General features: G+C 39.8%; 2 protein-coding genes across 3 annotated transcripts in view; one reads left to right on the top strand and one right to left on the bottom strand.

Annotated features, from left to right (window-relative positions):
- LOC128657251 (zinc finger protein 836-like) overlaps positions 1-4194 on the top strand; it is a 60053-nt gene extending 55859 nt beyond the window's left edge. For both annotated transcript variants that reach the window (XM_053711523.1, XM_053711522.1), the window contains one exon: positions 2493-4194. In XM_053711523.1, coding sequence (XP_053567498.1) covers positions 2493-3013 — 521 coding nt within the window. In that variant the 3' untranslated portion in view covers positions 3014-4194. The remainder of the gene's footprint in view (positions 1-2492) is intronic.
- Positions 1-16634, bottom strand: part of LOC128657969 (uncharacterized) — a 296601-nt gene that overhangs the window by 108125 nt on the left and 171842 nt on the right. The window lies entirely within an intron of this gene.

Here is a 16634-nt window from a genome sequence, read left to right as displayed (position 1 = left end):
AAATCAGTCTTGAGATATTTCTTGGCCCAGTCTTGACGTTTCAGCTTGTGTGTCTTGTTCAGTGGTGGTCGTCTTTCAGCCTTTCTTACCTTGGCCATGTCTCTGAGTATTGCACACCTTGTGCTTTTGGGCACTCCAGTGATGTTGCAGCTCTGAAATATGGCCAAACTGGTGGCAAGTGGCATCTTGGCAGCTGCACGCTTGACTTTTCTCAGTTCATGGGCAGTTATTTTGCGCCTTGGTTTTTCCACACGCTTCTTGCGACCCTGTTGACTATTTTGAATGAAACGCTTGATTGTTCGATGATCACGCTTCAGAAGCGTTGCAATTTTAAGAGTGCTGCATCCCTCTGCAAGATATCTCACTATTTTTGACTTTTCTGAGCCTGTCAAGTCCTTCTTTTGACCCATTTTGCCAAAGGAAAGGAAGTTGCCTAATAATTATGCACACCTGATATAGGGTGTTGATGTCATTAGACCACACCCCTTCTCATTACAGAGATGCACATCACCTAATATGCTTAATTGGTAGTAGGCTTTCGAGCCTATACAGCTTGGAGTAAGACAACATGCATAAAGAGGATGATGTGGTCAAAATACTCATTTGCCTAATAATTCTGCACTCCCTGTATAACCTTGTATATAAACAGATAATCTGGTCTTAAATACAAGTAAAGAATATATGGCATAAATGCAACTTTCTAAAAAAACTCAAACTAAATGTTTTGTGCACATAAGCAATAAGCATTTAAAGGGACACTTTAGTCAAAATAAAAAAAAGTGTTATTACCTTGTCTTTTTATTATGTTTTATTTGTTAATTTGGCAGTTGTTCTGTATTTAGTGGCTCTTTAAGTTGCATATTAACCCTCTTTCCTGCGATGTAAATCCTCTTAGCCTTTTTTAAGTAAACTCATTAACTGTGGTGGTTTGATGTTATTTTGGAGATGTGTCACAAGTTGATATGCTTTTGGTTTAGCTGTATTGTGGTCTTTATGCCTTTCAGCTAAATAATCCCCCTAATCTATATGGTATAACAGAATTGCTTGAGTAATACAGTTTGCTGGGGAGCTTCTGTTTATCCCAGAAGGTATAGTTGACACGTGAGTGAGATTCCTCTCTCTGATGAAGATTTTATATATTGCTTAGACATAATACATCACCTGGGGCAATTTTCTTTGTTTTTGTTTTTCTAGAGTCATCCTTGTTTTAACTACAAGCACATGAGCAGTAGTTATAAAGATTAGTTCATGGTCTGAAATAATTGCATTACTAAAGGATTCTGTGAACACAATTTTAAAAGGACTAGATACGTTAGTTAGAAAAAAAACATTAATTTATATTTAATTTGGTCTTTGACTAAGAGTGAATTCTCAGAAATAGTCCCTAACGTCCAGTAAACTGCCCTTAAGTGCCATAAAACAGATTGAGATCTGTGCATATCCTAAAAGGGCTAATTAATTTTAAAACAGTTTGCATAAAAAAATTGATTAAACAATTGCTGGTAAGTATTTTAAAATAATTTTAAAAAATAAGCAAAATGAATTACATAGCTAAACTGCCTGGAGCAACTAACTCCACCCCGCTTATCAGTGTTTAGACACAGGCATTGTATTTCAACTGAGTTCACAGCTTCTAGGCATGCTCCAGCAGATAATCCCTATTCACTTTTGCTTTTTACCAAAAGAACAATAAACAAACATAGATACAGCCATAAAAGGAATTGTCTGGGGGGGGGAGATAGAGCTTTACAATTCAGAAACTAAAAAGAAAGGGTTAATTGTGAGGCACTGCAGTATAAATATGCAGGTAATTAAAGGGACAGTCTAGTCTAAACTAAACTTTCATAATTCAGATAGAGAATGTAATTTTAAACCAATTCCAATTTACTTTGATTACCTATTTTTCTTTGTTCTCATGGTATTCTTAGTTGAAAGATAAACCTAGGAGGTTCATATGCTAATTTCTAAGCCCTTGAAGGCCGCCTCTTCTTTCAGGGGATTTTAACAGTTTTTCACAACTAGAGGGTGTTAGTTCATGTGTGTCATATAGATAACACTGTGCTCATGCACATGGAGTTCCAGGGAGCCAGTTCTGATTGGCTAAAATGGATGTCTGTCAAAAGAACTGAAATAAGGTGGCAGTTTGCAGAGGCTTAGATACAAGGTAATCACAGAGGTAAAAAGTGTATTTATAGAACTGTGTTGGTTATGCAAAACTAGGGAATGGGTAATAAAGGGATTATCTATCTTTTTAAACTATAAAAATTCTGGTGTAGACTGTCCCTTTAAAGTACATATTATATTATTTTGTCTCTATCCCAACTTGTTTTATGTTCCTTTAAGCCTTAGCATGGAAGCTCGGAAAAGGTCTAGTTTTCACAGTGTCTGCTACAAGTATAGGGGACTGACTAAATCAGAACAGTTTATATGTTCTCATGATAAAATAATTATGTAATTAATAAGATTACTCCCATTGTGTTTCTTATTGACAGGTGAATCCACAAACTGCAATAATCCTAATTATGGTCAGAGTGCAGATGCTTCTTTACATCTTCAAAATCAAAGAAGCCACGTGGGAAATGTATGTTCTGAATGTGGGAAATGTTTTCTTAAGAAATCATATCTTTTTCAACATCTAAAAATTCATACAGGAGAAAAGCCATTTTCCTGTCCTATATGTGGGAGATGTTTTAACCATAAAAAAAATCTTGTTGCTCATCAGAAAATTCATACAGGAGAAAAAGGATTTTTATGTTCTGACTGTGGGAAATGTTTTACTCAGAATCCAACTCTTATTAGGCATCAGAAAATTCATACAGGGGTAAAAGGATATTCATGTTCTGAGTGTGGGAAATGTTTTACTCAGAAATCAAATCTAATTACACATCAGACAATTCATACAGGGGAGAAAGGATTTTCATGTTCTGACTGTGGAAAATGTTTTACTTGGAAATCAAATCTTTTTAGGCATCAGAAAACTCATATTAAAAGAAATCAAAGTTTAACCTCCTAAGTACAGAGGGTGAGACATAGTTGTCCCATACAATACCAAGTGCTGATAATGACTGCATGTGCACCTCAAGTGTTTATGAGGTGATCCCAGGGTGGATGTGATGTAAATCAAGTTGATTTAACTCATGATTTAAATCACTAGAAACTGCTTTTAAATTGCTTGAAATCATGTTTTTTATTTTTAGAATAAGTTTTTAGATTGTTTTTTTCCAGTTATATCAGACAATTACTTATTTGGTTATATATCATTAGATATCCATAGATAGATCATTGAAATGAATGAAATTATTTGGAGGTGAACTATCTCCAGTTTAATTGGTTAAACCTTCATATTTGATCAATTTTTCACCTGTACTTTATTGGAAGGAGAAAAAATATTACATTAATATTAACAATATAAATTGTTTTATTTACCTAAAACAATTACAATATTTTTCATTTGTAATGCTTGCCCCTCCCTCTTCACACTTGGGTCCTTGTGCAGATATATTCCACTCTAAACAATCTTCTATTCAGTGAGCTTCTTGAAACTTAGTATGGGTTGATTCTGTGTACATAGATTTGCACGGGAGCAATGGCATTAAAGGAAAGTAATGTCAAAATTAAACTTTCATGATTCAGAAAAAACATGCAATTTTTAACAATTTTCCAATTGACTTCTCTTATCTAATTTGCTTTGCTCTCTTGGTATCCATTGTTGAAAAGCCTGCATAGGTAGGCTCACTCAGATGCAATGCATTACTATGAGCTAGCTGCTTGTCACCGTCTCACCCATTGTATTCAGATAGGCCCCAGTAGAGCATTGCTCTCCTTCAAAAAGGATTCCAAGAGAATGAAGTAAATCTGAAAATGTTATGCTCTATCTAAAACCCAAAAGCTATATTTCATGATTATGTCACTTTAAGGTCTATTTATCAACTCTGTGAGTGATCATTTTATAACATTTTGCTGTGAAGTAGAGGCATGTTATTTCTGCAGCTACAAATTCAGTTTAGAGAACTACAAAACCAATAATATGTGATAATATCTGGAGCGCATGACGTGAATGGATTAATGTACCAAAAAAACAAAACATTACAGCCATGAATATACAGCATCTTGCTATATATTTAAAAACGAATCTATATTTCAGGATGAATAACCTTTGGATTATAATGTATCAAATAGAAAAAATAGAACCAACCCTATGCGACCCAGTTTATTTTCTATCCCCGGGGAGGGATCAAACTTTTAACCCCTTAATGACAGAGGACGTACCAGGTACGTCATAGAAAAAACTCCCCTTAACGACAATTGACGTACCTGGCACGTCCTCTGTTGTTTGAAGTGCTGGAAGCGATCATGATCGCTTCCAGCTGCTTCCAAGAGATTGTAGTGATGCCTCAATATTGAGGCATCACTGCAATCCCCTATTTTACCCACCGATGCAGAAAGGGCCACTCTGTGGCCCTCTCTGCATCGGCTATTGATTGCAAATCATTCGATTACGTTGGTGGGTGGGAGCAGCTTCCTGGAGCTTGTTATGATGTTTCTTACTTTCCAATCATTTAGGATCGGATATTGCTTTGTGGGCGGTTGCGACCGGGGGGGGGGGGGGGTTGGCGTGTGTGCGCGCGTGCGCGCGCACGCAAAATATGCAGTTAAGTAAAAAAAAAACTGATGCCGATTAAGTGGTGTCTCAGTTGTTTACTAAGGGATCTGGGAGGGGGAGGTATGTAGATTGTTCAGGGGGGGCCTGCTACACTACAGAAAACACATTTTTAATATAAAAAAGTAAAATAAAACAATTTTTGGGGGCAAATTGGGTACTGGCAGACAGCTGCCAGTACCCAAGATGGCGGCAAATAGGTAGATGGGGATGGTTAGGGAAATGTATGGGGGGGATCAGGGAGGTTGTGGGGTAAGGGGGATCCATCACTGCACACTGTATGAAAAAAAAATAAAAAAAATAATAAATGCTTTTTATTTCAGTACTGGCAGATTTTCTGCCAGTACTTAAGATGGCGATGACAATTGTGAGGTGGGGGAGGGAAGAGAGCTGTTTGAGGGGGGTCATGGGGGGGATCAGGGGGTGGGATGTGTCAGGTGGGAGGCTGATCTCTACACTAAAGCTAAAAATTAACCCTACAAGCTACCTAATTAACCCCTTAACTGCTGGGCATATTACAAGTGTGGTGCACAGCAGCATTTAACGGCCTTATTATTACCAAAAAGCAAAGCCAAAGCCATATATGTCTGCTATTTCTGAAGAAAGGGGATCCTAGAGAAGCATTTACAACCATTTGTGCCATAATTGCACAAGCTGTTTGTAAATAATTTCAGTGAGAAACCTAAAATTGTGAAAAATTTAACAGTTTTTTTTATTTGATCGTATTTGGCGGTGAAATGGTGGCATGAAATATACCAAAATGGGCCTAGATCAATACTTGGGGTTGTCTACTACACTAAACTAAAGCTAAAATTAAACCTAAAAGCTCCCTACAAGCTCCCTAATTAACCCCTTCACTGCTGGGCATAATACATGTGTGGTGTGCAGCGGCATTTAGCGGCCTTCTAATTACCAAAAAGCAACGCCAAAGCCATATATGTCTGCTATTTCTGAACAAAGGGGATCCCAGAGAAGTATTTACAACCATTTATGCCATAATTGCATAAGTTGTTTGTAAATAAATTCAGCGAGAAACCTAAGGTTTGTGAAAAAATCAACAATTTCTTTTATTTGATCGCATTTGGCGGTGAAATGGTGGCATGAAATATACCAAAATGGGCCTAGATCAATACTTTGGGATGTCTTCTAAATAAAAATATATGCATGTCAAGGGATATTCAGGGATTCCTGAAAGATATCAGTGTTCCAATGTAACTAGCGCTAATTTTGAAAAAAAGTGGTTTGGAAATAGCAAAGTGCTACTTGTATTTTTTGCCCTATAACTTGCAAAAAAAAAGCAAAGATCATGTAAACATTGGTTATTTCTAAACTCGGGACAAAATTTAGAAACTATTTAGAATGGATGTTTTTTGGTGGTTGTAGATGTGTAACAGATTTTGGGGGTCAAAGTTAGAAAAAGTGTGTTTTTTTCCATTTTTTCCTCATATTTTATATTTATTTTTATAGTAAATTATAAGATATGATGCAAATAATGGTATCTTTAGAAAGTCCATTTAATGGCGAGAAAAACGGTATATAATATGTGTGGGTACAGTAAATGAGTAAGAGGGAAATTACAGCTAAACACAAACATTGCAGAAATGTAAAAATAGCCATTGTCATTAAGGGTAAGAAAATTGAAAAATGGTCCGGTCATTAAGGGGTTAAATATAACCAAAATCCCATTTCCTTTGAAGTTCAATTTCTACAGAAAAGCTCCCAGTTTTGGTTATAGAATTGAGAAAAAATCTCGCTGTATTGTTTGCAACCTTGTTTATTTAAATTGTAATGCATTTTGTCACCTTTTGTTGTACATTTCTCACATATGATATAGATAAAATAATGGTATAGTTTGAATCTGTTGGGTCTGCTGAAACAAACACAAAAAGCTATACAATTTAGTTTGTATGGGTTTACCACTGACAAATGACTTCCAGTAGTGTTTAAATATGAGCAGCATCTAAATGCTTAAAGTAGCTCAGATAAGAGCTGTGAAATGGTTTAGCAGCTAAGGGGTGAAATGTGGGCTAATTATTTTGAGATTGTAATATTAAATGTTTAATTACTTTGCAATATACTCTTATTATTTATTTTGTCCCCTTTTCCTGTAATGTAATTCTGAAAATTGTTGGATTTCCCATGAGTTTCTATAATGTTATTGGAGCAGCTATGTTGTATTCTATGTCTCTCTAATCTCATCTGCTTATGATAATTAGGGGCATATGAAGTGTACAAACAATCTCTGTGTGCAATATAGAGGCTTTAAACCCTGTTATAAAGTTACTTGAACCCCACACAGTTTTAGTTTGCACCATACTTTGTCCATAATTGTCCTCAGCAAAATCTCATGACATCTGATCACAATTTTTTTTTTCACATCTGCATTTTTCTGCTGGTTACAAACTAAACCTGATCTAGGACCCAAATATTACTAATCAATTTTATCTTGCGGTTCCACATGGAGAATTGTGCACCATATAATATCTAATAAACTAGCAGCTTTGATTCTTTAAGACAAACTAGTTTTGTGATACAGACATGTGCAGCCAGAGGGCAAACAATATATAAGATAATACTGCACGACAGACCAGGGCACCATCCAGAGATACAAGCACTAAACACAAGGGGCCAGTTACAAGTGGAGCAATATTTACTGCTTCCACTAGAGCGCTAATTGTGCTAGAAGTAAACTTTTAATGTGCGTCGGGTTGCGCTGGTGTTATGAGTCGAAAGTAAAAAGTTATCGTGCTCGTGCTAACAGGTTACTTCTAGCCCAATTAGACTGTCGCGCAAAAGATAACCTTTTCCCCCATAGAAGTCAATAGAGAGAAAAAAGTTAAATAAAACACATGACTTGCGCACTAACCCGAACTCATGTTCTCAAATGCGCTAACTTGACATAAAAATATGAATTTCCTTCCATAAGGCAGGGAGAGCCCATGACTTAATTCCTTACTGTTGGGAAATACAACACCTGGCCACCAGGAGGACGCAAAAGACACCCCAGCCAAAGGCTTAAATATCCCTCCCACTTCCCCTATCCCCCAGTCATTCTTTGCCTTTCATCACTATAGGAGGTGGCAGAGAAGTATCAGAAGATTTGGATAGTCCTGTAATGGGCATATTCACTTTGAGAAAGGACTGGAGTTTTAAGTAATCGTGTCAACCTCTCAGTGAGAGTATTGATAAAAGTTAGAGTCTGGAGATGCAGGGAAAGTTTTTCTGCGAACCCATCCAGACTGTCGCTAACAGCTCCTGAGCAATCAGTGTTGATGAATTTCAATGCTTGCTGTTACACACTCAAGTCCATGTCAGAAGTGCTGCTGCAAGATTGTCACACTTGAGAGGCTGTGCCTGTTCCACAGCATGGATCCTGGAGGGTAAGACCGTTTTTTATATTTACAATTTAAAACACTATACAGGTTCACAATGTGGCCCCTTTATACCTCAATAGGATCAAGGGTTAATATCTACTTCAGGGAGATTATTTGAACAGTTTGGGGATTTTTATCTGCTTAATGTGAGAGTTTTTTTAGGCTCATAGACACTGTTTTTTTTTGGCTTGAAAAAACAGGTTTCACTTTCGTTTTTGAAGTGTTGCGCTCTTTTTCATAGCAGGGGGAAGTCCTGTCTTACATATCACGTGACCGGGTGCGGTCTCTTTCATTTCACTTTCATTTCACTGTTAGCTGTCTGGGTCTAGGAGTTGGTGAGTGCCATTGGGAGTATTAAGGTGCCGTTTTTTTTAAATAATAGCGTTTCTTTTGATTGTCCTTCTGTGAGTATATACAAAGCTATGGAGGACTCCGATACTACATTAGAAAGTTCCACTCCTTCTGTACTGATTAATAATTCTTGTTTATATTGTGAGGAGGCTGTGGTTTGCCCGCCTGCTCAATTTTGTTCTATTTGCCTAAACACTGTTCTAAAGTCTAAGAAGGGAGACACGCCTGCTAATGCTCATAGCACTATTAGCCCTTCTGAGACGTCTATTTCTCAGGAATCTGTCTCCCAAGAAATTACTACCCTTTCTACATTACCCACTCCACATGCAGTTCCCCGAGGCTCAACTAATCCTCCATCTGGAGGAGGCTTTTCTCTTGTTAAGTGTATTCAGTCCACGGGTCATCCATTACTTATGGGATATATTCCCTTCCCAACAGGAAGTTGCAAGAGGATCACCCAAGCAGAGCTGCTATATAGCTCCTCCCCTCACATGTCATATCCAGTCATTCTCTTGCAACTTAACTAGATAGGAGGTTGTGAGAGGTCTGTGGTGTTTTTATACTTAGTTTATTTCTTCAATCAAAAGTTTGTTATTTTAAATGGCACCGGAGTGTGCTGTTTGTTCTCAGGCAGTATTTGGAAGAAGAATCTGCCTGCGTTTTCTATGATCTTAGCAGAAGTAACTAAGATCCACTGGCTGTTCTCGCACATTCTGAGGAGTGGGGTAACTTTCAGAAAGGGAATAGCGTGCGGGGTATCCTGCAAACAAGGTATGTGCAGTAAATTATTTTTCTAAGGAATGGAATTGACTAAGAAAATACTGCTGATACCGATGTAATGTAAGTAAAGCCTTTAATACAGTGAGAGCGACTGTTAGCAGGCTGATTTAAATATATACAGTAAAGTAATTTTCTAAGGAATGGAATTTGACTGAGAAAATGCTATTAATACTGAAGTGATGTTATAAGCCTTAAATGCAGTAGGAAGACTGGTATTAGGCTTATCAATAGAGATACATACTCCTTAAAAAAAGGATGTTTAAAACGATTTTGCTGGCATGTTTAATCGTTTTGTGAGGTACATTGGTGATAAAACTTATTGGGGCATACATTTTTTCCACATGGTTGACCGGTATTTCTGCATAGAAACAGTTAACTGAAACTCCCAATGTTGTAATATTGAGTAGGAGGGGCCTATTTTAGCGCTTTTTTGACGCAGTAAAAATTCAGGCTCAGTCTTCCTGCTTCTTCCTGCATGACCCAGGTCGTCTCCAGAGAGCTTAAGGGACTTCAAAAGTCATTTTGAGGGAGGTAATCAGTCACAGCAGACCTGTGACAGTGGTTTTGACTGTATTAAAAAAAAAAACGTTTTTTTCTTTACTGCTTATAAAAAAACGTTTTGGGTATTAAGGGGTTAATCATCCATTTGCAAGTGGGTGCAATGCTCTGCTAACTTAATACATTTATTGTGAAAATTTGATTGCTATAACTGATTTGTTTCATTGTTATTTCAACTGTGACAGTTTTTTGTGCTTCTTAAAGGTACAGTAGCGTTTTTCTTTATTGCTTGTAAAATTATTTACAGTGTTTTCCAAGTCTGCTAGTTTTATTGCTAGTCTGTTTAAACATGTCTGACACAGATGAATCTGTTTGTTCACTATGTTTATAGGCCAGTGTGGAGCCCCATAGAAATATGTGTACTAAATGTATTGATTTCACTTTAAATAATAAAGGTCAGTCTTTATCTATAAAGGAATTATCACCAGACAACGAGGGGGAAGTTATGCCGACTAACTCTCCTCACGTGTCAGTACCTTCGCCTCCCGCTCAGGAGGCGCGTGATATTGTGGCGCCAAGTGCATCAGGGACGTCCATACAAATCACTTTACAAGACATGGCTACTATTATGAATAATACCCTGACAGAAGTGTTATCTAAATTGCCAGAATTAAGAGGCAAGCGCGATTGCTCTGGGGTAAGAATAGAGCGCGCTGGTGCTACAAGAGCCATGTCCGATACTGCGTCACAGTTTGCAGAACATGAGGACGGAGAGCTTCATTCTGTAGGTGACGGATCTGATCCAGGGAAACCGGATTCAGAGATCTCTAATTTTAAATTTAAGCTTGAGAACCTCCATGTATTGCTAGGGGAGGTTTTAGCGGCTCTGAATGACTGTAACACAGTTGTAATTCCAGAGAAATTATGTAGGCTGGATAGATACTATGCAGTACCGGTGTGTACTGATGTTTTTCCTATACCTAAAAGACTTACAGAAATTATTAGCAAGGAGTGGGATAGACCTGGTGTGCCCTTTTCCCCACCTCCTATATTTAGAAAAATGTTTCCAATAGACGCCACTACACGGGACTTATGGCAGACGGTCCCTAAGGTGGAGGGAGCAGTTTCTACTTTAGCTAAGCGTACCACTATCCCGGTGGAGGATAGTTGTGCTTTTTCGGATCCAATGGATAAAAAATTGGAAGGTTACCTTAAGAAAATGTTTGTTCAACAAGGTTTTATTTTACAGCCCCTTGCATGCATTGCGCCTGTCACTGCTGCGGCGGCATTCTGGTTTGAGTCTCTAGAAGAGGCCATTCACTCAGCTCCATTGGATGAAATTATGGACAAGCTTAAAGCACTTAAGCTAGCTAATGCATTTGTTTCTGATGCCATTGTACATTTAACTAAGCTAACGGCTAAGAACTCCGGATTTGCCATCCAGGCGCGCAGAGCGTTATGGCTTAAATACTGGTCAGCTGATGTGACTTCTAAATATAAATTGCTTAATATTCCTTTCAAGGGGCAAACCTTATTCGGGCCCGGCTTGAAAGAAATTATCGCTGACATTACTGGAGGTAAGGGTCATACTCTTCCTCAGGACAAGGCCAAATCAAAGGCCAAACAGTCTAATTTTCGTGCCTTTCGAAACTTCAAGGCAGGAGCAACGTCAACTTCCTCCGCCCCAAAACAGGAAGGAACCGTCGCTCGTTACAGACAGGCCTGGAAAACTAACCAGTCCTGGAACAAGGGCAAGCAGGCCAGAAAACCTGCTACTGCTCCTAAGACAGCATGAAGGGATGGCCCCCTATCCGGAAACGGATCTAGTGGGGGGCAGACATTCTCTCTTCGCCCAGGCGTGGGCAAGAGATGTCCAGGATCCCTGGGCGTTGTAGATCATATCTTAGGGATATCTTCTGGACTTCAAGGCTTCTCCTCCTCAAGGGAGATTTCATCTTTCAAGGTTATCAGAAAACCAGATAAAGAAAGAGGCATTCCTACGTTGCGTACAAGACCTCCTAGTAATGGGGGTGATCCACCCAGTTCCGCGGACGGAACAAGGACAGGGGTTTTATTCAAATCTGTTCGTGGTTCCCAAGAAAGAGGGTACCTTCAGACCAATTTTGGACCTAAAGATCTTAAACAAATTCCTAAGAGTTCCATCATTCAAAATGGAAACTATTCGGACTATCCTACCCATGATCCAAGAGGGTCAGTACATGGCCACAGTGGATTTAAAGGATGCCTACCTTCACATACCGATTCACAAAGATCATCATCGGTTCCTAAGATTTGCCTTTCTAGACAGGCATTACCAGTTTGTAGCTCTCCCCTTCGGGTTGGCTACGGCCCCGAGAATCTTTACAAAGGTGCTGGGCTCTCTTCTGGCGGTTCTAAGACCGCGAGGCATAGCGGTGGCTCCATATCTAGACGACATCCTGATACAGGCGTCAAGCTTGCAAATTGCCAAGTCTCATACAGAGATAGTTCTGGCATTTCTAAGGTTGCATGGGTGGAAGGTGAACGTGGAAAAGAGTTCTCTATCACCACTCACAAGAGTCTCCTTCCTAGGGACTCTGATAGATTCTGTAGAAATGAAAATCTACCTGACGGAGGCCAGGTTATCAAAACTCTTAAATGCTTGCCGGGTCCTTCATTCCATTCCACGCCCGTCAGTGGCTCAGTGCATGGAAGTAATCGGCTTAATGGTAGCGGCAATGGACATAGTGCCATTTGCGCGCCTGCATCTCAGACCGCTGCAATTGTGCATGCTAGGTCAGTGGAATGGGGATTATTCAGATTTGTCCCCCCTACTAAATCTGGATCAAGAGACCAGAGATTCTCTTCTCTGGTGGCTATCTCGGGTCCATCTGTCCAGGGGCATGACCTTTCGCAGACCAGATTGGACGATTGTAACAACAGATGCCAGCCTCCTAGGCTGGGGCGCAGTCTGGAATTCCCTGAAGGCTCAGGGATCTTGGACTCAGGAGGAGAAACTCCTACCAATAAATATTCTGGAGCTAAGGGCAATATTCAATGCTCTTCTAGCTTGGCCTCAGTTAGCAACACTGAGGTTCATCAGATTTCAGTCGGACAACATCATGACTGTGGCTTATATCAACCATCAAGGGGGAACCAGGAGCTCCCTAGCGATGTCAGAAGTCTCAAAGATAATTCGCTGGGCAGAGTCTCACTCTTGCCACTTGTCAGCGATCCACATCCCAGGCGTGGAGAACTGGGAGGCGGACTTTCTAAGTCTCCAGACTTTTCATCCGGGGGAGTGGGAACTCCATCCGGAGGTATTTGCTCAACTGGTCCATCGTTGGGGCAAACCAGAACTGGATCTCATGGCGTCTCGCCAGAACGCCAAACTTCCTCGTTACGGATCCAGGTCCAGGGACCCGGGAGCGACGCTGATAGATGCTCTAGAAGCTCCTTGGTTCTTCAACATGGCTTATGTGTTTCCACCGTTTCCTCTGCTCCCTCGACTGATTGCCAAGATCAAACAGGAGAGAGCATCGGTGATTCTGATAGCGCCTGCGTGGCCACGCAGGACCTGGTATGCAGACCTAGTGGACATGTCGTCCTGTCCACCATGGACTCTACCTTTGAGGCAAGACCTTCTAATACAAGGTCCTTTCAATCATCCAAATCTAATTTCTCTGAGACTGACTGCGTGGAGATTGAACGCTTGATCCTATCAAAGCGTGGCTTCTCCGAGTCAGTTATTGATACCTTGATACAGGCACGAAAGCCTGTTACCAGAAAAATCTACCATAAGATATGGCGTAAATACCTGTATTGGTGCGAATCCAAGAGTTACTCATGGAGTAAGGTTAGGATTCCAAGGATATTGTCCTTTCTCCAAGAGGGTTTGGAAAAAGGCTTATCAGCTAGTTCTTTAAAGGGACAGATTTCTGCTCTGTCTATTCTTTTGCACAAGCGTCTGGCAGAAGTTCCAGACGTCCAGGCCTTTTGTCAAGCCTTAACTAGGATTAAGCCTGTGTTTTAAACTGTTGCTCCTCCGTGGAGCTTAAACTTGGTTCTTAAAGTTCTTCAAGGAGTTCCGTTTGAACCCCTTCATTCCGTTGATATTAAACTTTTATCTTGGAAAGTTCTTTTTTTGATGGCTATTTCCTTGGCTCGAAGAGTCTCGGAGTTATCCGCCTTACATTGTGATTCTCCTTATCTGATTTTCCATTCAGACAAGGTAGTTCTGCATACTAAACCTGGGTTTTTACCTAAGGTAGTCTCTGACAGGAATATCAATCAGGAGATTGTTGTTCCGTCATTATGTCCTAATCCTTCTTCAAAGAAGGAACGACTTTTGCATAATCTGGACGTAGTCCGTGCCCTGAAATTCTATTTACAGGCAACTAAAGATTTTCGTCAAACTTCTTCACTGTTTGTCGTTTACTCTGGGCAGAGGAGAGGTCAAAAAGCTTCGGCAACCTCTCTCTCCTTTTGGCTTCGTAGCATAATACGCTTAGCCTATGAGACTGCTGGACAGCAGCCCCCTGAAAGAATTACAGCTCATTCCACTAGAGCTGTGGCTTCCACCTGGGCCTTTAAGAATGAGGCCTCTGTTGAACAGATTTGCAAGGCTGCGACTTGGTCTTCGCTTCACACTTTTTCAAAATTTTACAGATTTGACACTTTTGCTTCTTCGGAGGCTGTTTTTGGGAGAAAGGTTCTACAGGCAGTGGTTCCTTCCGTTTAAGTTCCTGCCTTGTCCCTCCCATCATCCGTGTACTTAGCTTTGGTATTGGTATCCCATAAGTAATGGATGACCCGTGGACTGAATACACTTAACAAGAGAAAACATAATTTATGCTTACCTGATAAATTTATTTCTCTTGTAGTGTATTCAGTCCACGGCCAGCCCTGTCTCTTTTAAGGCAGATCTAAATTTTAATTAATACTCCAGTCACCACTGCACCCTATGGTTTCTCCTTTCTCGTCTTGTTTCGGTCGAATGACTGGATATGACATGTGAGGGGGAGGAGCTATATAGCAGCTCTGCTTGGGTGATCCTCTTGCAACTTCCTGTTGGGAAGGGAATATATCCCATAAGTAATGGATGACCAGTGGACTGAATACACTACAAGAGAAATAAATTTATCAGGTAAGCATAAATTATGTTTTTTCCAGCTGACTTTACCATGCACGGAAGAGAAAGGTTAAACAGTTCTCTTGACCTAGAGTCATCTAGATATTTGTTGGATTTAGCTATTATATCCTAGCTATCCGAGGATTAGTTAGCCTCTGTAGCTTCAGAGGCTCTCTGGTTGAAGTCTTGGTCTTCGGATATGACTTCTAAATCCAGACTCCTTTCTCTTCTCTTCAAGGGGAAGATTTTATTCGTTCCAGGGCTGGACTCCATTATCTCTACGGTTACCGGAGGGAAAGGTCCCTTCCTACCGCAGGATAATAAGAATAGGCGTAAGGGATGGCAACTGTTTAATTTTCGTGCTGACAAGTCACAACAACAGCAGTCCTCTTCCAAGTCCGAGCAGGCCAAGAGTACTTGGAAGCCAGCTCACTCCTGGAATAAGTCCAAACAGACTAAGAAGCCTGCCGAGAACAAATCGGCATGAAGGGGCGGCCCCGGATCTGGGATCGGATCGAGTAGGGGGGTAGACTGTCTCTTTTTTCAAATGCTTGGTTCCAGGATGTAGAGAATCCTTGGGTCCTGGAGGTTGTATTTCAAAGATACAGGATAGGATTCAAGTCTCATCCGCTCAGGGACAGATTCCTATTCTACAGTCTTTCGACAAGACAAGAAAAGAGGACTGCCTTCTTAGGTTGCGTACAGGATCTCTCCTCTCTAGGAGTAATTGTCCCGGTACCTAGAGCAAAAACATAATTTATGTAAGAACTTACCTGATAAATTCATTTCTTTCATATTAGCAAGAGTCCATGAGCTAGTGACGTATGGGATATACATTCCTACCAGGAGGGGCAAAGTTTCCCAAACCTCAAAATGCCTATAAATACACCCCTCACCACACCCACAAATCAGTTTAACGAATAGCCAAGAAGTGGGGTGATAAGAAAAAAGTGTGAAAGCATAAAAAATAAGGAATTGGAATAATTGTGCTTTATACAAAAAAATCATAACCACCACAAAAAAGGGTGGGCCTCATGGACTCTTGCTAATATGAAAGAAATGAATTTATCAGGTAAGTTCTTACATAAATTATGTTTTCTTTCATGTAATTAGCAAGAGTCCATGAGCTAGTGACGTATGGGATAATGACTACCCAAGATGTGGATCTTTCCACGCAAGAGTCCACTAGAGAGGGAGGGATAAAATAAAGACAGCCAATTCCTGCTGAAAATAATCCACACCCAAAATAAAGTTTAAATGAAAACATAAGCAGAAGATTCAAACTGAAACAGCTGCCTGAAAGTACTTTTTCTACCAAAAACTGCTTCAGAAGAAGAAAACACATCAAAATGGTAGATTTTTTTTTTTTTATAACATTTTTTTATTTCGCTTTTGAATTCTTACATGTTCCTGATTAATCTGTGTAGGGTGAAACTAGAACTGTTGAAAATACATACACAAAGTTCGAGTACATCAATAACCAGTTTTTTGTTTTTTTTTGCTAGACTATTTTCACAACCACGTGTGCTAGGTAATAAACCAACACAGAAGCAAACTTTAGGCAGAATACTGGTCAGTAAAAACAAAGCGAAAAGAGCTACCAGATATACAGACAGGCTCAGTTCCACATTCACTACTGCATTTATCAAGCGCAAGTATAACTGCACATTTTGTTCAGCTTAGGAAAATTGAAAAATCAGTGCATGAATTTTGTTTTTGAGCAGACAGATGGTCAGATACTTAGAAAAAGTTTACAGCCAAGTGGGAATGTTAAAATAGGGATAATGTGATGCAGGGAAAGTGAATACAATTTAGAGACAATACTCCATTTTTTTATATTAAACCAATTGTAATTTAGAAA

Source organism: Bombina bombina, chromosome 4 (assembly GCF_027579735.1).
Source record: "Bombina bombina isolate aBomBom1 chromosome 4, aBomBom1.pri, whole genome shotgun sequence".
Taxonomy (NCBI): Eukaryota; Metazoa; Chordata; class Amphibia; order Anura; family Bombinatoridae; genus Bombina; species Bombina bombina.
The sequence above is the reverse complement of the archived record's forward strand: the minus strand, read 5'-3'. Positions and strand labels throughout refer to the sequence as shown.